Genomic DNA, 27,216 nt, shown 5'->3' with positions numbered 1-27,216 from the left:
ATAACATTATTATTTTTTGATATACTGACCCAAATATTATAGAATAATATTATTATTCTATTTTTTGTTACATCATGAAATATATATATATAATTATAAAATATATTAAAGTATTATTAGTTGTTTTTATCACATGTCAAGGCCGTCATCAATATCTTGATATTTTTACATTTATATTCATTATTATTTTGGTACATAGAATTAAAAGAATTACATTCTCATGTTCGAACGAAATTTCTTAAGGAATTTACAATGAGACCCAACACTTCAAATATATGAAATTTAATTGTTGAATACGAATGCTTGTGTTGAAAATTCAAATATATTTATATAAAAAACTTATTAAAATTATTTTAAAATTTCAATATATATATGTATATATTTTAATCTTTTATTTAAATGAAATTTTAATTGAGTTTATTTTTAAAAAAAACTTATTTTTTTATAGATCTGAAAAATAGGGGTGTTCAAATTCGGGTACTCGGAATACTGGGTACCCGATTCTCCGGATAGAATATTTTTCGGCCCGTGACTCGGTCTGCTAAATCCGGATACTTTGTTCATATTTGTTTAAAAAAACACATAGAAAATACATAAAATTTAAAACTTCATAATACACACAATCCATACACAGAAATTAGTGATTTGAAGTTAGTTATAAGGATAATTTTTTGAATATATATATATATTAAATTTTATTTATAAAAGAAAATATTAAAAATATTAATATCGATCGTGATTTTTTCTTTCGAATCTCATTTCGACAAATTAATAAAAAAATTAAAAAAATAAAACTTAAAAGTATATAATACAAACCTGAAAAAAATTTAGAGATTTAAATTTAGTTTTAAGGTAAAAATATTAAGGAATCAAAAATAAAAATATAATTTAAACTAATATATATATATATATATATTAAAATTATTAGATTGGGTCGGGTACCCGGTTATAAAAAAATTCGGTCAGGAACTGATCCACCTACTCGAGAAAAATCATAGGTCGAGTACCTAACCCGGTCGAATATTCTTTTTTAATTATTCGATTTTTTAAATTTTAGACCAATAGGTCCACAAACCGCGTCAATGAAATCAGATATTTTTGAACACCCCACCAAAAACTTCGTGGACCTTAAGCCTAATTCCTTTTTTTCCAATAGAAAATTCTTGGGTAAGTACCTCTGCTTTCGTCAATGTGAGAGACAAAGACTTGATATCAAAATTTCCAACAAGGTAGGACACGTTTCTTTCTATGGACTGAAAATTTTCCAACTATAGTGTGAACACACTCGATTCTATGCTCATGGTCTACTTACGAATATTTGAAAAATAACAATAATTAAAGTATATAATAGAAATATATAAGTTCATGTATTTTTTTTCTAAAAAAATCTGGTGTAAATAAAATATTTATTAAATGTTAAAAATAACAAAATACAAGAATATTTGTAACCCTAAATTCATTTATAAGAGTAATAATAAATCTATTCCAACAAAACTTTTTTGCTTTCAATCAAAAGTTAACCGAAGAAAAATATTTCTTTACAAATGAGATGTGCCTATAAGTCTATACTCCACTCTTTAACTTCACTTTTCTTTTAGTTTTTTTCTTTTCTTTATCAAGTCAATTATATTGTAATTTTTAACAATATCTAATTTATGTAAGTATGAGTGGAGCCTTAATGATGAATGAATTTCTGGGAAACATGAGGGGTGGTCCCTTTCGTTGTAGTATATAATGGGTTAACAATATTGGCCACAAAAGCATAAGAAATAGTTGATGAGTGAGCAGATGGAGTCGAGATGGTGTGCTATGGTTCTGTTGGCGTTTTTAGTGTTGGGGTGGTGTGAGTGTTGCTTGGAGGAAGAACGAGTCGCTCTCTCCCGACTCAAACCTTTCTTTCCTCTCATTGATTATACAAATGATGTTAGCTATTACCCGGTAGAGGAAAAAGAGACTTCATTAAACTGCTGTGAATGGGAGAGGGTTGAATGCAACCCAACCACCGGACGAGTTATCAAACTATTTCTTGATGCGCCACGGGATGAAGGTCCGTATGGTCTCCATAATAGAGTTCCTTGGTATTTGAATGCTTCGTTATTTCTTCCTTTTCAGGAATTAAAGAATCTCTCCTTGGGAGGAAATTACATTGCTGGTTGTGTTGCCGACCAAGGTTCATTTCTTTTCGATTTCATTATCACTTCAATTACTTATTTTTATTAATTTAATCTCTCTTTTTTATTCTTTTTAGGTTTCGAAAGGCTGTCTTCGAAATTAAAGAAATTGGAGATACTTGATTTAAGTGAAAATTATTTCAATGATAGCATTTTCATGTCCTTAAGTGAACTTTCATCCCTCAAGTTTTTGGATTTATCATACAACTTCCCATTGACAGGATCGAATCATACTAATGGTAAAGTCATATTTAATTGTTATAATGTCAGAATTTACCCTTAACGTTTGTCTGGATAATGACTTTGATTCATATATTTGTTTTAAATCACTTTAATTCTTAATGTTTTGATTTTGGTCAAGTTGGTCCCTTCTTTCTGATGAAAATAGTAACTGTAGGTCAATGTTTGTTGTTGGCATGTTTAATTGCTTACATGATATTTTTACACTCACTTAAAAACACTTGACATGTGTCACTGTCAAATCAACCACAAGCGTTAACCATTAGTCAACTAACAATTTCATAAAAAAAACATTTTGATCAATAATAAAACATTGAAAAATAAAAATGTTTTAAGAAAAATAGGGTTTAAATTAATTATTTTACAAAACTTTAAGGACAGATTTTGTCACTTATTATACTAATGCTTCTCAATTCTTTTTTGGCGGTCCTTCATATTTGGGTGCAGGTATTAAGATGCTATCAAGATTGAATAATTTGGAGACTTTGATTTTATCTCGTAACAGCTTAAGTAACAACATCCTATCACAATTACATGGTTTTACTTCTTTAAAATCATTGAATCTACAGTTGTGTGGATTAGAAGGAACTGTTGATTTGCTGGGTAAGTTTTATTTTACAATCCCATGCTTGATTTGGGGAATTTTTTTTATTTTCTTTTTTTTGGATAAGTAAAGATTTTATTCATCCAAAAGGAGCAGCAAGCTGCTACAAAGAACAATATAACACTAAGACAAATCCCAATCTAGACATAGTCTCCTATTTATATCATCAATCAAGTTTATACTGCATCTATACAATTTAATTCTTATAGAATCTCTAATTTTATGAACAATTGCATCAACCGAACGATTAACACCTCTAAACAGCCTATGATTACGTTCCTCCCAAAGAAAATAGACAAAACCAGTCCAAGCAAGCTTTAGGATACAAACAAGAAGGGATTTACCCCTCAAATTCAAGGCCAGCCAGTGCAAAGTATCATCCCAGCAAAGAATCGACTAGTTATGAAGACCAGAAGTCTGCAAGATTACATCCCAAACCTCTCGGGCGAAAGAACATTCTAAAAACAAGTGATTCCGAGATTCCAGCTCAACTCCACACAGACCACAGATATGATCAACCTGAATTCCAAATCTGGCTAACCTATCCTTTGTAGGAAGCCTATCCAGAATCACCATCCAAGCCACAATGGAAAATTTTGGGACATGAGCAGGAAACCAAATCAATTTGTGCCATTCAATTTTTTTTTATTTTTTTATTTTATTATTATGGTGCTTGATTTAAAATAATTGGATTGAGGTTGACTTCATGGATTTCAACAGAATTCAGTACTTTGAAAAATTTAAAGGAATTGTACTTAGGCGGCAATGAGATTGAGAGCTTGGGATCTTCATTCCAAGGTACTTCACTTAGCTCTATAAATTGTTATCTATTTTATTTAATTATATAATATTTAGAACTTATGTAATACGTCAAATATATAATATTATTTAATTGTTCTAATGAAAGTTTAAATTGGTTTAATAAAAGAAATCAAATTAATAATGCGACAGAATCAAGGCTGATGAATTTGGAAGTGCTTGATTTACGGGGGAATCGCTTCAACAATAGCATATTGTCATCTCTTGGTAGGTTTCCGAATCTGAGGTCTTTGTCTCTTGGAGGTTCTGAATTAAAAGGATCAATAGATATTAAAGGTAAGATCGCCACTCTTTCTTTTAATTACACCCTCATTTCATATTTCTAAAATTTTATAAGTAAATGGATTAAATTTCAAAAGTTCGAAGAATACAAGGATTGAAGGTAAAATTAAACCAACTGAATTATATCACGATTTCTGAATCTTGTCAGAATTAGTTGGCTTGAGAAGCTTGGAGGAGGTGGAAATCTTCTGCTGGTCAGGTACTGCTAATAGAAAATTATGGGTTTATAAATCAACATAAATTTAAATTTGTTAGTTTAATAATTTGAAATATTTTTAAAAAAAAATGTAATTGGAATTTTCTAAAGAAATAAAGTAATTAAAAAATGTACCATTTCGTGTAGGTTGTAGCCTTCTGCTACAGTCATTCGGCTCATTTCCATCGTTAAAGACTCTTTCTTTGGGAGGTTTTAGTTTTAATGATACGATGGTGACATCCGATTTTCCAAACAGTAAGTTATGATATTCAACATTGCTTTAATTCATTATATATATAATTTCACAAACTTAGAAGAGTTGGTCTTGAAAGGTTCTGTTGGAAGTCCAAGAGGATTTTCTTCTTTGAAGCATTTGAGGTTGTCCTCGTGTGAGATCAGCCAAAACTTCACTCTACAAGGTAATTTGAACCTTTAAATATATATAAAGAAAAAAAAAGAGTAGAAAGAAATGTACTTTTACTTCCATTTCTTTCTCGTAAAAATAATTTTATTTCTTAAAATTTTCAATAACGTATCATCCATTTGATCTTTTTCAGTATTTCAATTGAAGAATTTGGAGTCTTTGGACATATATCTTACTCCTCTTGCAAATAACTTTCTTGAAAAAATTGGTGCAATGCCTTCTCTCAAGTTTCTAAGCATATGGGGTTGTGGACTCAATGGCACCTTACATGTCCAAGGTAAAATTGTCTTTTGATATCCAAAATTTGCTTCCAAATAGAAAAAGGATAAATTCTACTAAATATCACTGAACTTTTAATTTATTCAATTTATAGTATTGGACATTGGTTTTGATTTCAATTATATCAATGGGCCGTTAAAATTCAAACAATGTGATGACATGGACAAAACGAAATCGTTTTGATGCGGCTATTGATGCCTCAAACGATGTTGTTTCGTTTTAGGCACTGAGCTTTAGGGTATATTGATCTTGTCGCTAAACTTTTAAACATTTCACTTTTTGTCATTGTACATTCCTAGGCGTGGCCGACAAGCAATCATTACTCGTCATATGTCATCTTTCGTGGCAAGATCTGTGCCAAAGTGTTCGCATTTCACTCCTCTTTCTTCTCCTAGAACTGGTTTTTCATGAGACTCACCCAAAATCGATGAAATTAAACAAAAAAACAACTTACTATTTTTTTTTTGAATTTGGGGGGATTTATTAGATTTGAGTGTTATGAGATGTTTGTTCGAAAATCCAAATGGTGAGAAGTATTATTTCGAGAAGATGAACAATACTTCAAAACTATCCTTATTGGACAGTCATTAGAAGAGATTATGTATTAGCACGTTGAACTTTTAAATGAATTTTCGTCGATTTTGAGTGAATTTTATGAAAAAAATCCTATGAGAAGAAAGAGGAGTAAAATGCAAACATTTTGGTATCGATCTTGCCGTAAAATACGATTGATTACGAATGATGATTGGTTGTCGATGCTATCACAATTATGGTTTTACTTCTTTAAAATCATTGAATCTAGAGGATTGTGGATTATAAGGAACAGTTGATTTGTTGGGTAAGTTTTATTTTACAACCCCATGCTTGATTTGGGGGATTTTTATTATTATTATTATGATGCTTGATTTAAAATAATTGGATTGAGGTTGAATTCATGGATTTCAACATAATTCAGTACTTTGAAAAATTTAAAGGAATTGTATTTACACGGCAATGAGATTGAAAGCTTGGGTTCTTCACTCTAAATTGTTTTCTATTTTATTTAATTATATAATATTTAAAACTTATGTACTAAGTCAAATATATAACATTATTCAATTATTCTAATCAAAGTTTAAATTGGTTTAATAAAAGAAATCAAATTAATAATGCGACAGAATCAAGGCTGATGAATTTAGAAGTGATTGATTTGCGGGGGAATCTCTTCAACAATAGCATATTGTCATCTCTTGGTAGGTTTCCAAATCTGAGGTCTTTGTCTCTTGGAGGTTCTGAATTAAAAGGATCAATAGATATTAAAGGTAAGATTGTCACTCTTTCTTTCAATTACACCCTCATTTCATATTTCTAAAATTTTATAAGTAAATGGATTAAATTTCAAAAGATTGAAGAATACAAGGATTGAAGGTAAAATTAAACCAGCTGAATTATATCACGATTTCTGAATCTTGTCAGAATTAGTTGGCTTGAGAAGCTTGGAGGAGGTGGATATCTTCTGCTATTCAGGTACTGTTAATAGAAAATTATGGATTTATAAATTAACATAAATTTAAATTTGTTAGTTTAATAATTTGAAATATTGTTTTTAAAATGTAATTGGAATTTTCTAAAGAAATAAAGTAATTAAAAAACGTATCATTTCGTGTAGGTTGTAGCCTTCTGCTACAATCATTCGTCTCATTTCCATCGTTAAAGACTCTTTCTTTGGGAGGTTTTAGTTTTAATGATACGATGGTGACATCCGATTTTCCAAACAGTAAGTTATGATATTCAACATTGCTTTAATTTATTATATATATAATTTTACAAACTTAGAAGAGTTGGTCTTGAAAGGTTCTGTTGGAAGTCCAAGAGAATTTTCTTCTTTGAAGCATTTGGAGTTGTTTGAGTGTGAGATCAGCCAAAACTTCACTCTACAAGGTAATTTGAACCTTTAACTCTATATATAAAAAAAAGAGTAGAAAGAAATGTACTTTTACTTCCATTTCTTTCTCGTAAAAATAATTTTATTTCCTAAAATTTTCAATAACATATCATCAATTTGATATCTTTCAGCATTTCAATTGAAGAATTTGGAGTCTTTAGACATATCAGAGACTCCTCTTGCAAATAACTTTCTTGAAAAAATTGGTGCAATGCCTTCTCTCAAGTTTCTAAGCATATGGGGTTGTGGACTCAATGGCACCTTACATGTCCAAGGTAAAATTGTCTTTTAATATCCAAAAATTTACTTCCAAATAGAAAAAGGTTAAATTATACTAAATATCACTCAACTTTTAATTTATTCAATTTATAGTATTAGACATTAGTTTTGATTTCAATTATATCATTGGGCCGTTAAAATTCTAACTATGTGATGACATTGACAAAACGAAATCGTTTTGATGTGGTTATTGATGCCTCAAACGATGTTGTTTCGCTTTAGGCACTGAGCTTTAGGTATATTGATTTTGTCACTAAACTTTTAAACATTTCACTTTTTTGTCATTATACATTCCTAGGCGTGGCCGACAAGCAATCACTAACCGTCATCTGTCATCTTTCATGGCAAGATCTGTACCAAAGTGTTAGTATTTCATTCCTCTTTCTTCTTCTAGAATTAGTTTTCCACATGACTCACTCAAAATCGATGAAATTAAACAAAAAACAATTTACTATTTTTATGAATTTGGGGGGATTTATTAGATTTGAGTGATTTGAGATGTTTGTTTGAAAATCCAAATGGTGAGAAGTATTTTTTCGAGAAGATGAACAATAATTCAAAACTATCCTTATTGGACAGTCATTAGAAGAGATCATGTATTAGCACGTTGAACTTTTAAATGAATTTTCATCGATTTTGAGTGAGTTTCTTGAAAAAACAATCCTATGAGAAGAAAGAGGAGTGAAATGCAAATATTTTGGTACTGATCTTGCCGTAAAAGACGATTGATGATAAATGATGATTGGCTGTCGATGGTGACGGAAAAAGTGTAATGGCAAAAAGTTAACTATTCAAAAGTTTTGTAACAAAATTGATACACCCTTAAAGTTTAGTGTCTAAAACGATGTCATTTTAGGCATCAATAATCGTCGCCCAAACGATGTCGTTTTGTTTATGTCATCACAGTGACATAAATATCTATCCACATCATCGTGTCTTAAAATTTAATGGCACAGTGATATAATTGAAGTTAAAACCGAAGTTTAATAGTATAAATGATACACCTATTAAAGATCAGTTGTATATTGTATAATTAACCCTAGAAAATATGTTAAGTAATTTATTTATTTAATTTTTATATTATATTTCATGTACAGGTTTTTGTGATTTGATGAATGTTCGAGAATTGGATATAGCCTACAATAATTTAACGGGTAATTTGCCCGAGTGTATTTCCAACTTCACATCTCTCGAAAGTTTGGATCTGTCTTCAAATCAGTTATATGGAAAAGTATCTGCCCTTAAGAGTTTAACATCCCTTGTAATGTTGAGGCTTTCAGATAATTACTTTCGAGTCCCGATCTCGTTGGAACCTTTCTTCAACCTTTCAAAGCTCAAGTTTTTTTATGCGGACAACAATCTCATGTATGTTGAGAGCGAGATGCAGTCCTTGGTCCCAAGATTCCAATTGAATCGGATCAGCTTATCTTGTTGTGGAGATGTTGGACAATTTCCTGCATTCCTCTACCACCAGTATGACTTGCAGTATGTTGATCTCTCCAATGTCAACTTAACAGGGGAATTTCCAAATTGGTTGTTGCAAAACAACAGAAATTTAAAAACTTTATTTCTTGCCAACAGCTCTCTCATCGGACTTTTTAAGTTATCTTTCCTTCCACATACAAGATTACTAAGGTTGGATGTTTCAAAAAATTTCCTCTATAGCAAAATTCCAATTGAAATCGGGGCAAAAATACCATCATTGAGGTTTTTGAACATGTCTAAAAACCATTTTCACGGTACCATTCCTGCTTCGATTGGTGATATGAATACCTGCAAGACTTGGACTTGTCAGACAATCATTTGTCCGGTGGACTGCCTGAGCGTTTGACCCTGGGATGCTCTTCATTATGGTCCCTTGCACTGTCAAACAACAGATTGCAAGGGCAGTTGTTCTCTTCAAAGTTTAACCTCACAGAATTGTTTGAGTTGCATTTGGATGGGAATTATTTCTCAGGAAAAATCCCAGATTCTTTGTCTAATTGCTCTTCGTTGTCTGTATTGGATTTAAGCAATAACCAGCTTTCTGGGGAGATTCCAAATTGGATGGAGAATTTGTCAGGGTTGACAACCTTGGATTTAAGCAATAATGATATTTCTGGTGAGATACCAAGGTGGATGGGGAATATGTCAAATTTGGAAGATATTGTGATGGCGCAAAATCATCTTGAAGGTCCATTCCCGGTGGAGTTTTGCAATCTTAATCTTCATCTTAAACTTTTAGACCTTTCGATGAACAATATTTCTGGGCATGTTCCATCATGCTTCAGTCCATTCTGGATCAGTGAAGTTCATTTATCAAGAAACAAGCTACAAGGGCCACTCACAAATGTTTTCCGCAACAGCAGCATCTTGGTGACATTAGATCTCAGCAACAACCACTTGACTGGAAAAATTCCGAATTGGATTGGCAACCTTTCTCAGCTGAGCTATCTTCTTTTAAACAACAACCATTTTGAAGGAAGGATTCCACTTCTGTTATGCAATTTGGATCGATTAAGCTTGATTGATCTTTCCAATAATAATCTTTCAGGAACTATCCCACCTTGCTTGATGATTACAACACTTGCTGAAGTATCTCAAGAATTTATTCATTACGTCTCTGCTGTTGCGGAAGCTCCAAGCTCGTTCTCCATCGATAGTCCGATACAGTTCACATCGAAAAACAATTCATACTCTTACAAGAGAAGACTCCTTAGAATCTTGTCTGGCATCGATCTCTCTTGCAACAAGTTGACAGGTGAGATTCCCCACCAAGTGGAGAACTTTCAGAATATCTATGCTTTGAATCTGTCTCACAACCATTTGATAGGATCAATCCCACCGACATTTTCCGATCTGAAGAAAATCGAGAGTCTGGATCTTTCCCATAACAACTTGAGTGGTACAATACCTCCACAACTTGTGGGGTTATACACCTTGTCTTGTTTCAGTGTAGCGTACAATAATTTGTCCGGAAGTACACCAGAAATGACCGCACAATTTTCAACATTTGAGGAAAGCAGCTACGTTGGAAATCCTCTTCTCTGCGGTAAACCATTGCCGAAGAACTGCTCAACATCCGAACCACCACCATCGTCATTGCCGAAGGGGTCAACCGACAACGACTTGATCGATATGACCGCCTTCTATGCGTCTTTCGTTGCATCTTATGTTGTGGTGATACTGAGTATTGCGAGTGTGCTTTACATTAATCCTTACTGGAGACGAGCATGGTTCTATCATATAGGAGAAATCTGCAAATGTTGCTACTATTTCTTGGAAGATCATATTCTGCCTAAATGATTTCTCAGTGGAAATTAATATGTAAGTTTTCTCTACTCTATTTCCTGATATAATTGTTTATTATCCTTCAGTTTAATTTTTTTAACTATTGACATTATACACACACGCAGATACAGCTGTTTAAATCCAGAATCTCTAGGATAAACAACACTCTCTTACCACTGAAGTCACTTGATGAGTTCAAGAAGACATTAATTAAATGTATGAATATAAAAATATTATATTAATTTTGAAAATGACTATGATTTTATAATATTAATTTTGAGAATGATATCTATTTCATGATTATTGAGTATGATAATTTTTTTTTGATAAATCCCTTTGTATATTACCCAAGAAGCAGCATAACCTGATACTACAAAACAACCAATGAACTGGGGCTCAATTTTGTATGCCCAAGTTGTGCAAAGAATCAAATCAATAGGATCACTTCTGGTTAACCTTCTATACATTTTAATCCTAACAACATCTTTAATACTATCAATTGTATTATCTATACCTTTAGTTGTCTCCCGAAACAGCCTGAAATTGCTCTCCTCCCATACGTAGTAAATGTAAGCACACCAAACTACCTTAAGAATGTAAACAAGTAAGGACTTGCCCTTTAAAATTGACACAGCCCAGCCAACCTTACCATCCCAGTCCCTCACCTCACGATGGACATTGCATAGCTTGAGGACAACCCTCCAGATTTCCCTCGCAAATGAACACTCAAAGAACATGTTATTGTAACCAAATTAAAAAAAAAACTTATTATTATGACACATTAAATTTAATTTATTTTTTACATTTCATTTACTGATTTTTTTACTCGTTACTAGTATTTTCATCTTGCAGTAATGCATCTTGAAGTAATGCATCTTGTGATCTTACCAACAGTTATTATTTTATATGATAGAAGTTAAAACCATGCTCGTCAAAATATATTACCTTCTAGTCTTTTTGAATTAGTATTTATTATCAGCCATAAAAAATCTATTACAAAGTCAAAGTCATAAACAAACTTATAAATTAATAATTAAGCTTACGCATTTATATATATATATATATATATATATATATGTGTGTGTGTGTGGGTAGGAAAATTCTACACAGCATGTTGCATATCGAAACGTACCACTAAAACGACGTATTGAAATATACTACAAACAAATTTGTCTTTATTTTGTAAATATTAAAAAGTATAAGGATTTATTTAAAAGTAATAATTTATTAAAATTAATTATAATTTTAATTTATATAGTTTAAAATCGTAATTCTAAACAAATTAAATTAATTTAGGTAATTTAATTTGTTTAGAATTACGATTTTTAAGTTATATAAGTTAGAATCGGCTATCAACATTAGTCATCGTCGGTGACCACCTTAACTCGTCAGAAAATCAACTGCTACAACATCCAGCGCTTTCGTTTGTCATCACCCAGCATTCGGTCGTCTTGAAGGAGAAACTTTGCCATTTGCATCGTCCGTTTGTTTTTTATTTTATTTTTTACGCAAGGTGACCTTCGAAGAATCATCCCCAACCGTCGCCCATCCCAACAAGACCAAACACGACTGCTGGTTCTCGTTCGTCCGCAACAACCGTTACATGTAAGTCCATCGCGCTTAACTCTCTCCTCATCTTTTCCATTTGCACTATTAGGTTATTTTTTTAATGGTAAAATTACATTCCAACCCCCTTATTTTTGTTTTATTTCAAATGGTTAAATTGCATGAAACCCCACAATAGGTTCTTCCATTTATATTTTAGATTAACGTATGTTTTTGTTATAAAATCCAAGTTAAAATTTATTTGAGAAAAATCAATACTAAATCAAAAGCAATGATAAAAATAAATATCAAATTAAAAATAAGCATCAAAATTTAAATTAAGGATCAATATTAAAATTTGCGTATCAAAATTAATATTATGATGATTCAAATAATCACAATTAATATCAAGTAAAATTAAGTATCAAATTGTTAAGATTAATGATAAAAATTAATATCAAATGATATGAAACTAATGCTAATAAAAATTAATGAATAAAATAAAGTATTAATATTACTGTTAATTAAAATCAAAGAGTAAATTCAAATTAATTATCAAATAAAAATAAAGTAAAAATTATAGAAGATTTAAAACCTAGAAGTCTGAAATTTAAATAGGGAAAAGTGTGGGAGTTTGCATACAATTTGATCATTAAATTAAAACAGAAGTAGGTGGGGGTGTTAATGTAATTTAGTCATGTCTTTTAAAATAGAAATATATGATTAGTCTAAAATATAAATTGGAGAAACTATTGGGGGTTTTCACGAATTTAATTTAAATAAAACACAAATAAGGGGGTTGGAATGTATTTTTACCATTAAAAAAACTAATGAAAAGACGATCGAAGAGTTAAGTGTGATGGACTTATACGCGGTGGCGGTTGCGGATGAACGAGAACCAACAGTCGTGATTGGTGTGGTTGGGATGGACAATGGTTGGGGATGATTCTTTGAAGGTCACCGTGCGTAAAAAAATAAACAAACGACGGTTGAAGCAAAATGAAGAGCTTCTCCTTTGAGACGGCTGACTGTTGGGCAACGACAAACGAAAACCCTGGATGTTGTAACAGTTGGTTTTTCGGTGAGTTAAGTTGATTGACGATGATGACCAATGCTGATGGCCGGTTTTAACTTATATAACTTATGTCATAAAGTTTCCCCTAACAGCCCAACGACGAGTGGGAATCGGTTAGACTTGAAAATTTTAGTTTGAGAAAAGATGGTGAAATTTAGGTTTGAAAACAATTTGATTTTTGAGTCACCATCAACCTTTAGATTAGGTAGGTTGAATACCTAAAAATATTTTTTTAATGAATTTTACATAAAAAAATCATTAAAAGATAAAAATGGTCTGCGTTTTACCAAGAATAATTTTTCAAGAATTCAGGAGTCGATTACGCATGGAGAAGTAAAAGCATCTCACAGTGCCCAGACTTGATACCCAAACGATTATATGTTGTATAAACAATGGAATTACAAACTCGAATATATTTAAATTGTGATCCTTTCATTCATTCGAATTTATTTTGAAATGAGTGGATTTCACTAAAATGATTTTTGGTTAAGAAAGGAAAATTGATTCACTCGAATTTGTTCAAAATGATGTCCTTTTGATTCAAGAAAATCATCAAAGATTGTCATCCTTTAAAGTTAAGATACTAACTTGTCAATTCTTCCAAACCAAAACAACATTGCCTTTGAAATATATATATATGTTTTTTGGTCTATCCGTCCCGACCCGAGAACAAGGAGTCCTCCACCCGAGACCTGATCCGACCCGACCAAAACAAGTTTTCACCCGACCTGAACACGACCCGAGATATAACTTAAAAACCCGACCCGACCCGAAATAATAAAAAAAATTATTTATATTCAATAAAAACACTGACTTAATTGGAAAAAATAATATATAGAGGGATATTATTGTAATTATTCTTAAATATGTAAGGTAAAATTATATTTTTTTCGGGTCGGGTACTTTTCACCCTAAACCTGAACTAGACCCGACCCGAACATCACATTAAAAAAAACTGACCTTACTCGACCCGAACCCAATTTAAAAAAAATCGACCGATCGGATCGGGTCAGGTCGTAACCCGTCGGGTTCGGGTCTCATACCCATCCCTATATATATATAATGATATGATGACAAATAATAAATGCAGTGGGTACAAAAATTAAGGAGTACAAAATATATTTTTAATGAATAATTAATGTCTAATGTAAGAAAAACTATTTATTTACCCTAAAAATTATATTTTTTTAAAAAGAGAAATTACTTTATTTTGTACAAACAATCTTTGAAAACGCACTTCCTTATAGTTGAGAGATTTTTTCATGGATTCCCCTCACAAAACGGTGTTTCTTTATTTTTTTTTGATAATATATTTTAAAAGAGTGTAGTGTTGTATTAATTTTCAAGAAATGCTCGGATAAGAGAATGCCTTTTGTATGAACAATCCTCGAAAATGCACTTCATTTATAGTTAGGAGACTTTTTCATGAATTCCCCTCGCAAAAGACATTGCCTTATAGTTTTTAATATTAAAAATGAAAAATAAAATAAAATAATAGTAATAAATAAAAAATAAAAAATAAAATAAAAACATGGTAAAGTAAAAAACCAATCGGATATAAAAATGTACTTTTTTGAGAAAAATCTTCGAAGACACACTTCCCTTATAGTTGGAAGATGTCTTCATAGATTTCCCTTACAACAAAATTTATCTAAAAAAGAGAAATATGATGATTTACAATAAAATAAAGTTCGAATAATAATATGTGTAACATAAAAGGGGTGGTGACCATATTGAGCAACCTAAAAACATAGTGATTAAGAAACTAAGTCAATAAACGTTAATTAAGGATCTAGTCGAATCATAAACAAATACATTAAGTTCCAAGCATGCAATAAGTCTACATAGGTTCCTATTTCTAACCAGAGGTAGTAATAAGGCAATCAAGTTCGATTTTAAGTCTAAAATATAAATCAAGCATCGATTCTCTACTAACATAAACAAGGGACTAACATGAATATTTTAAAAATTAACAGCCAAGATTAAAACACCGTACAAATATGACAAACAATAAATAAGGCTAGAACATAAATAATGAAAAGTATAGGTACTGGAAATAAATAAACCACAAGTAACATTGGTGACCATAATAAAAGGAATGCAAAGCTAGATGCATGAATGAAAATACAGAAAATTATGTACTGGAAAATAAAAGGACTAAAATAAAATATTAGAAATTAAAGGGGCGGAAAAATAAAATACTAAAAATTAAAGTGTTGGAATAATAAATAAAATCAGAAATATTAAAATTGCATAAAATTATGAGTTAGGGGATTGTTTTTAACATTTTACCCGGACCTTAAATAATTCGGATCATACCTCAGGGTGGGTCACTGCAATGTAATACCCCAAATTTTGTCTAGTGACTAAAATGTAAGTTTTGAAAGTTTAGTGGCTAAAGTATAAACTTTGAAATGTTTAGGGACTGGAATTGTATTTTTTAAAAGTTATATATTTTAGCCTGAATAATTTGGATTAAAACAAAGATTTTAGTGGAAATCAGATTTTTGGTACGAGAATTGTGTTAAAAGCTATAAAGCAGGAAAGTTCAGTATTGAAATCGAATATTCGGATCGAATCGGAATTTTACGAAAATTTGAAGGATGTTAGAAAATGGTTGGAAATATTATTTTAATATTTTAGATCAGAGAAATTTGGCTCAGAACTGTGCAATTTTTCTGATTTGACCGAAACAGTGGAATTTTAGTGACTAAAATGCAATTTTTAAAAATTGCATGACTAATTTCGAAATTCAAAGTCAAATTGATTCATCTTTGAGCAAGAAATATTTAATGGAAAATATGACAATGAAAATTGATAATTTTTAAGTTTCATTAATAATAAAAATGAAATTTCCTATTAAATTGAATAAAAAATTTAATTTTATTATATTTAAACCATGTGTTAAGTTAATTATCATTAGAATATTCAAGAAAGTTGAACATTTTTCAGCAACAAGCTCTCTCCAAGGCCGAAACTTTCGGTCAGTCGTGCGGATACCTAGATTTGTGAATCAATAAGATCGGGTTTGGAAGGCTATCAAATTGAATGGGCGGTGGCCGAATCTTGGTTTTCTGACAGATCTTAACGATTTCGGATGTAATTGAAAATAGAATAAAATATAATATTTTTGGTTATATAACTTAAAATATTATTTTTTAATATTTTAGGTTGAATTTAAAATATTAAAAAAAAAATATATTTTTTTGTTATCAACAAAAAATATTATGAAGAAGTTAACATTTTAGATTCAACTGAAAATGTTAAAAACATAACATTTTATGTTACATTCAACCTAAAATATTATGTTTTTTTATCACATATTCGATTATATCTATTTCTGCCGTTTTTTAACTTTAAACAAAGTTATTGTTCCTTATACTCTCTCTAATTACAACATCTATATTCTTCTTAAAAAATGATAATTCTAAATATTTACTTTTTAAAAAATAATTTAATATTTATAATATATTTTAAATATTTATTTTTAAAAATACACTATAAAATTTAAACAAAACCCAACATCATCATATATCAAGAGTCAAAGGCTCATAAATATATGCAGAGATAACTAATCAAGTTAAATCAGGTTGAGTTTTCAATCAAACCTGACCTAACACAAGAAATATGCTCTTTCATTTTTTTTTCTTGAGTTGAGACAAGTTTTATTTGATCTTAAAATCGATCCAAATTTTAATGTAAAAATTTATATTCGATATGATTCAATATAAATATAAAAAATATTTTTATTCGACAAAAGTGATATTTATTGGAAAATATATATAAAGAACAGTGCTATAATAATTATCCCTAAATATGTAAGAGAAAAGACTTAATGACAAAAACAAGTGTTCAAACTATATTAAGAGATGGATTGAGGGGCGCTGGGGCATTCGCCCCTGGAATTTTTAAATTTTCCTTTATTTTAATTTTTTTGAGTATTTTCTATTGATAATATGTTTTTACTCCCTATCATAAAATCTTGTGTTCGTCAATGACTATAAATTTTACTCATTTTAGGTGCATAGAAATATTTTTGGTTTGAAGTAGGTGTCTAACGTTTTTGATGTTATCTTTTTAGGTGTATAATCTGTCACGATCGTTAAAATGTCGTCAAAGTAAGTTTCTTTTTGTTTTGTTAGGTACATTAATGCCGTACCCTCTCCAGGATTTTGTCTCATCCGCTTCTTTTCCCTCTTTTTTCCATGTATTTTTAGTGCAGGGGCTTAAAAGAGTCAAACCCCTTTCTTTTCTTAAAAAAGTTGTTCATTTTGTTGATAATCCAGAAAGCAAGTGATGTCTGTGAGTATGAGGAGACTTGTTTCTTGTGATATGTTTTGTTATGTTTTGTGAATTTAATTGAAAAGAGTTTGGTTTTATGTCTTTTTTCTTAAAAAAATTAGGAACAAGAGAAGATGGTCGGTAGTGGTAGTGAGGCTCAGATGGATGATTCCAAGCCAGTCTTGGAAGGAAATGAGGGTGTTGTTGTAGCCGAAGCTGACTGTTTATCTCCAATGGACACTGAAAAAGAAGCTTCTGAAGTGAAAGACCATGTTCAGGTTGAAGAAGATGGGAAATTGATGGCTCAGCCGGTCTGCGACAACCCGGATTCCGTTGAAGGACAAGCTGTTTCTGACCAAACCCACGGTCGTGAGGACCATGACAAAGCTCACAATGTTGTTGTTGTTGCCGCTGATGTTCAAAATGAGGAGCTTTTAAATTCTGGGGATGATGAAGATGGTAAATTTAAGGATGTTGAGGACAAATCTGTGGCCGAAACTATTACCAGAACGGATGAAATTGAACATGACAATGAACTCTGTGGAATCCCCACTGCTGAAATAAAAGTAAAGCCCGAAGGTGATGCCGATGGAGTTGACAATCAGGAGCAGACCACATCGAGAGAACTCGATGACAAAAACCCTAACATGTGCTTCGACAACGACGGGTCCGACTTGGAGGAGGAGCAAGTGGCTTTCGTGAAAGAGGTTGAAGCATTTTACAAGGAGAATAACCTTGAATTCAAACACCCTAAGTTTTACAAGGAGGATTTGAATTTGCTCAAGTAAGCCTTTTTCAAGTATGCATGTTCATCATTTTCCTTGATAAAATTGAAGTCTTTGTGTTAACTGTTCTTCCCTTTTTGATATGATTAAAGGTTATGGAGAGCTGTCATCAAATTGGGAGGCTATGAACAGGTTTGCTTGTACATTAAATTGAAAGTGTAAAACTAAAATCGAATGGCATATCAATCATTTGAAGGAGATGCCTGTGTGTACAGCATCTGCATATGCAAAATCATTGTTGTCTGTGACATTATTTCGTTGTAGTTAGTTGGGTTTTACCGAACATGAAAGAGGCCGTTAATTCCGTTTTAACGTTTATTTAGTAAGAATATGAAGTAGTTATGGACTTCCTTTCCTAATTGCGCCATGGACTTTGTAGGTGACCTCATGCAAATTGTGGAGGCAGGTGGGAGAATCGTTTAATCCCCCAAAGTAAGAATAACCTGTAACGTCTTGTTGATGAGCTAGCGATTTGCTTGACTTGAGTAATGAAAAGCCTACACTTTTATACTATTAAAACTGCTTGTTCAATTGTTGGTGAATTTTGATTTCGTATGACATTTTATATTGTGTGGGAAAATCTATGGGATTAAAATTTTATATTTGCTAACTCGGTTTCCTGTTTTTATGAATAGATTTTGTTAATGAAGCACCCTCATGTCCTTATACCACAATTATGGCTAACCTTTTATTTACTTATTGTTGCGCATAGGACCTGTACTACTGTGTCTTGGACATTCCGTAACTTTTATGAGAAGGTTGGGTTCTAACAACATATTTCCATTGATTATAGTAACAAAGATGTTCTTTGAATTAAGGTCACATCCCTTCGTCCGTCGTCTCTAATATAAATTATCTTTATTTTCTATTTTGGCTTGTGGTTCTCCTATGATTTGGTTCCACCAATTTGTGCAGGCACTGCTTGAGTATGAAAAGCATAAATTGCATGGCGCTGTACTCCCTCATTCTGTTCCTTCCCTCATAGAGCCTATCACGGTTGTTAGTCCGGTAAAATCCAATAATTATATTATTATAATGCTTTCCGATCCGCTTGGCATGGCATATTTGTTTCAATGTTACTTGTTAACATGAACGCTGTTTGTCGTATCCATATTTTATATTTACCAAATTTTCCTTTCACGTAGTTTTTACCTCTTTTGTACGATGAAGAAATGAGATTTTGACTTTTGCATATGCACAAGTTTTCTTCAATTGATAGGACTACGTGCATGCTGAGGTGCATGCGGTTTTAAAAATGCTATATTGATGGCATACACAAAAATTGTGCCGGCATGTTAGATGTTTTGACGGATGGATTGCCTTGTGAAAGGATATGATAGATAAGTCCAGTTATGAAGTTCATGTTAAGTGCTGGGGGTCGTTAACCTTAATGAACTCTCTGTGATATACTGATATGAGTGAAATCGGATTTACCACGTTGTCCACATTAAATAATTTACCAAAGCATTTGCATAGTAAGCATGAACATGGTAACTCCTCGTTTCCAATAGTAAGTTAAATATATTATCCAATGACTTCTATAAATTTTGTGTAGCCTCCTGATAGTACTCAAGCTCCTGGATCCGGTAGGACAAAGAGGGCTGCTGCTGCTCGTGCTATGCAGAGCTGGCATTCTCAGCGTGTTCTTGATAATGGAGAGGTCTGTCATCCAATTATCAAGTTTTATTCATTCGAAAACATAAATACAATTATAAGATGCGATATTAAAACTTTTTATATGAAAATGAATAATTTTAATAATTTGATCTCTTTGTCTATAGTAAAAATGGTTAAATTATAATTTTTATTTCTATATTTAATTTAAAAGAAATAAATAAATAAATGCTTAAATATATATTTGATATCTAAACTAGAAACTGTCTTAAATTGGTACTTAAAGAATTTATACTTTCAAGTTGGTACCTCAATTGACACATTCTCTCAAGTTGGTACTCAAACTTTAATTTTATCCATTGTTTTAACACTTAATAATTGTGTTAACTTTTTAGTAATGATAATCATAAAATTATGTCACGTCAATAATAATATCATTATCTATCTTTCAAAAAAAATTATTAAATGTTTAGAAACAATAAAGTATTAAAAATAAAAATATTAATAGACTAGCTTAACTGATTTCTCTTAATTGATTTGTCTAGATTTATTCATTTGTTTATTTTTATTGAATCTTTAATATATATTTTTAATTTTATTGCTAGATAATATTTCATTTGTTTTTTGTTTTGAATAAAAATCATAATATTCCACTCTTTTTACTGTTTTCTTCTATCTTTATGTTACTCGAATGTCTTTTTTTTTAGTAGGACGGTGATATATTCATTAATCAAATAAAACATCAACAATAACGTCTTGTTATATACATATTGAATTAATACATTCATGATTATCACAAACAAAATATAACGATAAGCGATCAATGACATCTTAATGAGCAAGAGCATGAACAATGGAGACAACGACATACAAAGATGAATCACTACAACATCCGTAAACACCAAACATAGAAAAAAAAAACTTGAAGAATATCCAAATTAAACGAATGAAAAACGAACCCCTCTTAACTGCTCCGAAAACCAACATAATGCCACATACACGAACAAAGAAACAAAACATTGGGAAAGCAAACACCCAAGAAATCCTGTGGAACCGCATACTAAGAAGAAAACAATAGAAAAAACTTGCACCAGAAATCCAAAAGAATCGGTAGCCAAGATACCCTTTACTCAAACGTTTTTATTTTGTAATTAAGTGAAAAAAAATTTAACTACTCAAACAAATCTATGAATTTGTCCTTGAAGAAACTTTTCTATTGATTCATCAACCAGCGAATTTGCTTTAATTCGATACTTTTCTATTTAAAACTTCAATCTTAAACCCAAACTCATTTTTAGATTTTAAGATTCAAGCGAATTTTAAGTGTTTTAAGCATTAAGTTTGTGAGATTTGAGATTTTTAAATTATTTTTTATTAGAAAATATATTTTGTTTTTAAAATTTTAAAAAAATTATTTAAAAAAGCACGCATGATATAGTTATATGCGAGCCAACAAATGAACGCTTGAAGCTCAAATGCAAGACCGTATACATACTTGATATATGATTATGTGTGATCAATTCTACCCCAAAATCCAGTCCCAAATCTACAATCATAAACATGAAATTAAGTTCTCCAAGATGAAACAGATGATACACAAAAATCAACCCGAACGACAAATGACAATCCGGTCATAGACTACTTTGTGGCCTGTGCAATTATGTTGCTAATGGAACTCGCCTGCTCTTTTGCCGTCTCCACCAGTGAATCCTATGGTTCAACGAAGAAGTTGTCTCAGAAAATCGGAAATTACGACACCCGACATACAAGATGTTTTAACGACGGAAGGTAAAGTTTCTACCTGCGCAGCTATTAAACGTGCAACAGTTTTCTTGCTTGACTCTTGAAGTTCGCCGGCAAGCAAGAGTTCATCCAATAGATAGTAGGCCTTCAATGTCAAATGGAAGCAAAGTGTTATTCAAAGACTCTATTAACATCAATGATCTATAATCCTTAATAATGCTATTTACCCTCCTATTTTCAGAAACCACATTTTGTTCTAAAAATGGAAGCAATACTTTGCTAACATGAACAACTTTTGTTCTAAAAGAACTCTCATGTAAATGCTTGTTCTCTGAATCATGAAGAAGAAAGATTTCATAATCTCAGAAGTACTACAATTTTTACGAAAATATGAGGGGGGTTGAAATGCCTTTCCTCAACAACATGGTTAACATGCCACCATAAGGATAACAATTTCGGGGGGTATTTATCTGGAATGTAGGAAAAATTATGGTTCCATACATGAAGAAAACGGTCTACAAACCCTCAATTGACTGGAATCAATTCAAAAGATGAATGCTTTGTGCTTCTTTAGGATAGTTGAGTTGAGACTGGATAAAATCAAGAGACACACTGGTATGGGAGTATGGAGATTTAGAGTTTATGCTTTAACTAAATACAAATGGAGGATATGGATGGTATGTTAAAGAATGAGAAGAATGGAGTGGTTCTGGAGTAGGAGGATAACTGTTGCTAAAGAGTACATGACGAGAGCATAATTTACATAAAACACAAGGATTTAGATTTAAACTGCTCTGAAAAGAAGAGGAAGAGACCTAACAACAGGTACATGACAAGCATAATAATTGTACCTTATGGAAGTTGAAGATCAAGTCCAATTCACAGACCTGGATATAAATTAATTCACAATCATAGAAAACATACTGGAATGTTAATAATTCAATGAAAAGTCTTGTTTAAGTTTACTCACACTGCCAAAGTATCGATCAAGTATCTCAACAAAATGATGAATGATTTCTAGAACCTCTAATTCATTGTCATCCTGGTCAATGCACATGCAGAAGTAAAGACTAGCATATCTGCATAATTTATCCAAACTCGGTTGATAAATCTCTGAAATGGTAAATTAGATTCCTCATAAAAGTAGACTCACTAACAGATAGTAGTATCACCTTTTGTAAACAACTTTAAACCCTCTCCAATCCACAAAATTACAGAGTTTGGGCCCTCTTGAGAGAATCACTCCACTGAGCTCACGGATAACCTTCTCAAAATGCATTTCATAAAGCATTAATATAACGAAGACAAGACCGACTTCAGAAAGAGCATCAACAAAGTACTAAAGATAAAGAAAAATGCACCAGAATCTTATAATTATAAAGTAATTTTCCTTGAAGTGCAAACTTCAAAAATCTAATCAATGCAATTAATAAAATGTGCTAGTCATACCTTTGTTCTCTCCTTCTGAGAATAAGGAGAATACCATTTTGTCAACCTAACTTTCCCTTGTCGGCTAATTAAAAGTACAAAGTGAATCTGAAACACAAAAGAGGCTTATTATAGGTTACAGATACTAGCAATATAACAAGTCAACAACCGAAAAAATGAATCTTCATTTTAGGTTTCTAAAGTGAAAATAAACAATGATAACTGAGTAAAACTAGAACAACATATGTGTGACCATATATATCACTGTGATAATCAGATCCCAAAACTAACATAAAACCATTTTTGCTCGCACTATGAGAACCAAAGCCGATCCTCAATAAGTCATAAATTCAAACACATAATGCGATCTATGTGAATTTGTAGTTACATCAGTCGACTAGTAACATGAGGCTTTGGCCATCCTCTTAGCATGCTTCTTCATGATAAAAAAAATTCAACAGCTAAAGTATAAAGAATGTCGTTTCCTTCATATCAATAATAACCTTACAGTTTCCACCCAGGGAGAAACGTCTCACTGAAAAGTGAAACCATTAAAACAATAAGGTTTTATCAAACAGAAAAATTATAGATATCACCAGAATTTTGTCGTCAAACTCGAATATTCCAAAATTCAAAGGCAAACATTAAACAGAAATGTTTAAGTACGATGGAATACGATTTAAAAAAAAAAAGATGAAATAAGCCGGATCTAACAATAAATTAGAAAAACTATCAAAATGAATCAATTACAGTGAACTACAACTGTCAAAATGGAATATTTACAGTGAACAAACAATATCAAAAACACAAAACAAAATTTCTGCACAATCAAGTAGCAGATCCGAAGAGAAACGACAAGGGCAAAGCTTAAATTCGAGAAATATGATCATAAAATAGTAATAAAAATCATGATTCACAGAATCAAAAGCTTAAACAGCGTCTATGAGCAAGAAAAATACAGATCCATGCTTTGCATTAAAGAAAGATCGAAAACAGATCACATAACAAAATCACCGATCAATCTTAATAACAAGATCAAAGTATGAAAGGCGAGTTACGTACCATCCTTGATAATAGCCGAAAGAAAAGTCAAAAATGAAAATCTGGATTCTCCGAAAGCTCAGACACCGGTATCCCGATTCGGATTTCTGGTGCTGCTGCGACGCGATTTTATATTTATATTTGAACAATTTTTCTACTCCATTAAAAGTGGTAAATATATATTTCAGTACCCAAACTTTACTTTAATGTTCAATTTCATACATGAACTCTTTTTATTCAAGTCAGTTTTTAAACTTTCCTTTTTGATTTAAATCGAATGTAAATACTCAAATGTAAATAATAAATTAAATTTAAAATCAAATGTAAATACTCAAATGTATATTTCTAAAAAAAATGGAAGCGGATGATGCATGTTTGGGTTTTGAGTTGGCGTATATAATGATTTAGCCCAATAGGAGAAGCAACAGGTGGCCCAATGTCTTGCACTGGGAAGTAGGGCCGGTCACAGTCGAATTAGGTCGGTCCACGGTCCGAGACTTTTATTTTCTTTGCTTTTTCAGCCTTTTACAAAAGCTCGAATCATTGTTAATTAAATAATTTTTTTAAAAAAGTATTTTATAATCAAGTTTTAATTTTAAAAGATTTTTAAATTATGTAAATTTTATAATTCAAATAATCAAGTATAAATTATAAATATTTTATCCATAACCTTAATATGAATGATTCATATGTGCACTGACCAAGTAATTTTAATAGTTGAAGTATTTGTTGTTATTTTTTGAGATTTTAAGTTCGAGTACTACGTATACAAGAATATGAGTGTTTATTATCAAAATATTAAAAATATTAAAATATTTAATACCTTATATTGACTCTGAATTTATTTTTTAAAAAATCATATATACATTGGATTGTAGCGGTGAATAGCATTATTGTCTTTTGATACAATGATCCAAATATTATAGAATAATAATACTATTTCTTTCCCATAAAAAAATGTCTATCGTTGATTTTTTTGGTTAATTTTTTAAGCTTTGACTAATTATGATTCAGAATTTATTATTGATAAAAATATGTAAAAATATATTTTAGAAACCTTCAACCAAGTAGTTTACAAATATATATTTTATAAAATTTAAATATTTAAAATAATCATACTCAATGTTTAAAAATTTTGACCTTTAAAAAATTAATAAGAGATATTTTTTATGAAAGAGAGTGAGTATTTTTTTCTTAGATTATAAAAAATATATTTATAATTATAAAATATATGAAAGTATTATTAGTTGATCTTATCACAAGTCAAGCTCGTCATCAATATCTTGATATTTTTACATTTATATTCATTATTAATTTGGTACATAGAATTAAAAGAATTACATTCTCATGTTCGAACGATATTTCTTAAGGAATTTACAATGAGACCCAACACTTCAAATATATTAAATTTAATTGTTGAATACGAATGTTTGTGTTGAAAATTCAAATATTTATATAAATTTTTTTTTTAAAATTATTTTAAAATTTCAATATATATATATATATATATATATATTATATGTTTATTTAAATAAAATATAAATTTAATTTCACTATTTGAAATTTTAATGAGTTTATTTTTAAAAAAAACTTATTTGTTTTTCTAGATCTGAAAAATACGGGTTCAAATTCGGGTACTCAGAATACTGGGTATCCAATTCTCCGGGTAGTATATTTTTTGGCCCGTGACTCGGTCTGTTAAATCCGGATACTTTGTTCATATTTTGTTTTTTTTTAAATCACATAGAAAATACATAAAATTTAAAATGTTCATAATACACACAATCCATACACAAAAAATAGTAATTTGAAGTTACTTATAAGGATAATTTTTTGAATATATATATATATGTATATATTAAATTTTATTTCCAAAATAAAATATTAAAAATATTAATATTGATCATGGTTTTTTCTTTCAAATCTCATTTCGACAAATTAATAAAAAAATTAAAAAAATTAAAACTTTAAAGTACATAATACAAATCTAAAAAGAATTTAGAGATTTAAATTTAATTTTAAGGTAAAAATATTAAGGAACCAAAAATAAAAATATAATTTAAACTAATATATATATATATATTAAAATTACTAGATTGGGTCGGATACCCAGTTATAAAAAAATTCGGTCCGGAACCAACCCACCTACCCGAGAAAAATCAAGTCGAGTATCTTATCTGGTCGAATAACTTCTTTTAATTATCTGATTTTTTAAATTTTGGACCAATAGATCAACAAACCGCGTCAATAAAATCAGATATCTTTTAGCACCCTCCAAAAACTTCGTGGACATTAAGCCTAATTCATTTTTTTTCCAATAGAAAATTATTGGGTAATTACCACTTGCTTTTCGTCCATGTGAGAGACAAAGATTTGATATCAAAATTTCCAACAAGGTAGGACACGTTTCTTTCTATGGACTGGAAATTTTCTAACAATAGTGTAAACGCACTCGGTTCTCTGCTCACGGTCTACTTACGAATATTTGAATAATAACAATAATTAAAGTATATAATAGAAATACATAAGTTCATGTATTGTTTTAAATATTTTATACTTAAGTTCTATTTTTAAAATATTTTTAAATTATGTAAATTTTGTAATTCGAATAAGCAAATATAATTTATAAATATTTTATCCATAAATGATTCATATGTACACTGACCAATAAATTTTAATAGTTGAAGGATTTTAATAAATATTTTGAAATTTTAAGTTCAAGTACCATATGTATAAGAGTATGAGTGTTTATTATCAAAAAGATTAAAAATATTTAAATATTTACAACCTTATATTGACTGAATTTATTTAAAAAAAATCATATATACATTGGATTGTAGCGGTGAATATCATTATTATCTTTTGATATAATGATCCAAATATTATAGAATAATAATATTTTCTCTTTATCATAAAAAATGTATATTATTGATATTTTGGGTTAATTTTTTTAAACTTTGACTAATTATGATTCAAAATTTATTATTGATAAAAATATGTAAAACTATATTTTAGAAACCTTCAATCAAGTAATTTGTAAATATATATTTTATAAAATTTAAATATTTAAAAAATCATGGTTAAAGTTTAAAAAATTTAACTTTTAAAAAATCAATAAGAGACATTTTTTATGGAATAGAGCGAGTATTTTTTTTATTGTAAAAATATATTTATAATTATAAAATATATTATTAGTTGATCTTATCACATGTCAAG

General features: G+C 30.3%; 3 protein-coding genes across 14 annotated transcripts in view; 2 read left to right on the top strand and 1 right to left on the bottom strand.

Moving 5' to 3' along the window:
* The window catches only part of LOC120214980 (AP-1 complex subunit sigma-2), a 37,521-nt gene extending 13,349 nt beyond the window's left edge, over positions 1-24,172 (bottom strand). The window contains exons 1-7 of one of the 2 annotated variants that reach the window (XM_039212785.1): positions 24,022-24,172; positions 22,981-23,067; positions 22,704-22,795; positions 22,502-22,610; positions 22,383-22,418; positions 21,590-21,676; positions 21,290-21,498 (exon numbers count right to left, since the gene is read on the bottom strand). In XM_039212785.1, coding sequence (XP_039068716.1) covers positions 21,427-21,498; positions 21,590-21,676; positions 22,383-22,418; positions 22,502-22,610; positions 22,704-22,795; positions 22,981-23,067; positions 24,022-24,024 — 486 coding nt within the window. In that variant the 5' untranslated portion in view covers positions 24,025-24,172 and the 3' untranslated portion in view covers positions 21,290-21,426. Of the gene's footprint in view, positions 1-21,289; positions 21,499-21,589; positions 21,677-22,382; positions 22,419-22,501; positions 22,611-22,703; positions 22,796-22,980; positions 23,068-24,021 lie in introns of those variants that run through there. The other variant, XM_039212786.1, reaches the window with a different exon arrangement.
* The window catches only part of LOC120214976 (receptor-like protein 15), a 42,637-nt gene continuing 17,105 nt past the window's right edge, over positions 1,685-27,216 (top strand). For 4 of the 11 annotated variants that reach the window (XM_039212771.1, XM_039212772.1, XM_039212770.1 and 1 more), the window contains exons 1-14: positions 1,685-2,170; positions 2,249-2,410; positions 2,859-3,014; positions 3,736-3,813; positions 3,967-4,110; positions 4,265-4,315; positions 4,460-4,567; positions 4,645-4,731; positions 4,870-5,013; positions 6,173-6,316; positions 6,471-6,521; positions 6,664-6,771; positions 6,849-6,935; positions 7,071-7,214. In XM_039212771.1, the coding sequence (XP_039068702.1) occupies positions 1,777-2,170; positions 2,249-2,410; positions 2,859-3,014; positions 3,736-3,813; positions 3,967-4,110; positions 4,265-4,315; positions 4,460-4,567; positions 4,645-4,731; positions 4,870-5,013; positions 6,173-6,316; positions 6,471-6,521; positions 6,664-6,771; positions 6,849-6,935; positions 7,071-7,214 (1,858 nt within the window). In that variant the 5' untranslated portion in view covers positions 1,685-1,776. The remainder of the gene's footprint in view (positions 2,171-2,248; positions 2,411-2,858; positions 3,015-3,735; positions 3,814-3,966; positions 4,111-4,264; positions 4,316-4,459; positions 4,568-4,644; positions 4,732-4,869; positions 5,014-6,172; positions 6,317-6,470; positions 6,522-6,663; positions 6,772-6,848; positions 6,936-7,070; positions 7,215-27,216) is intronic. The other 7 variants (XM_039212773.1, XM_039212775.1, XM_039212774.1 and 4 more) reach the window with 7 other exon arrangements.
* On the top strand, positions 12,023-19,845 carry LOC120214979 (AT-rich interactive domain-containing protein 5-like). Its single transcript, XM_039212784.1, has 8 exons — positions 12,023-12,093; positions 17,190-17,226; positions 17,326-17,410; positions 17,512-18,173; positions 18,267-18,306; positions 18,554-18,606; positions 19,090-19,182; positions 19,730-19,845. Exons 3-7 carry the CDS (start codon positions 17,405-17,407, stop codon positions 19,157-19,159), a joined length of 831 nt encoding a protein of 276 aa, XP_039068715.1. The 5' UTR covers positions 12,023-12,093; positions 17,190-17,226; positions 17,326-17,404; the 3' UTR covers positions 19,160-19,182; positions 19,730-19,845.

Source organism: Hibiscus syriacus, unplaced genomic scaffold (assembly GCF_006381635.1).
Source record: "Hibiscus syriacus cultivar Baekdansim isolate YM2019G1 unplaced genomic scaffold, ASM638163v2 tig00110109_pilon, whole genome shotgun sequence".
Lineage (NCBI taxonomy): Eukaryota > Viridiplantae > Streptophyta > Magnoliopsida > Malvales > Malvaceae > Hibiscus > Hibiscus syriacus.
This window is presented reverse-complemented; position numbering and strand designations above follow the sequence as displayed.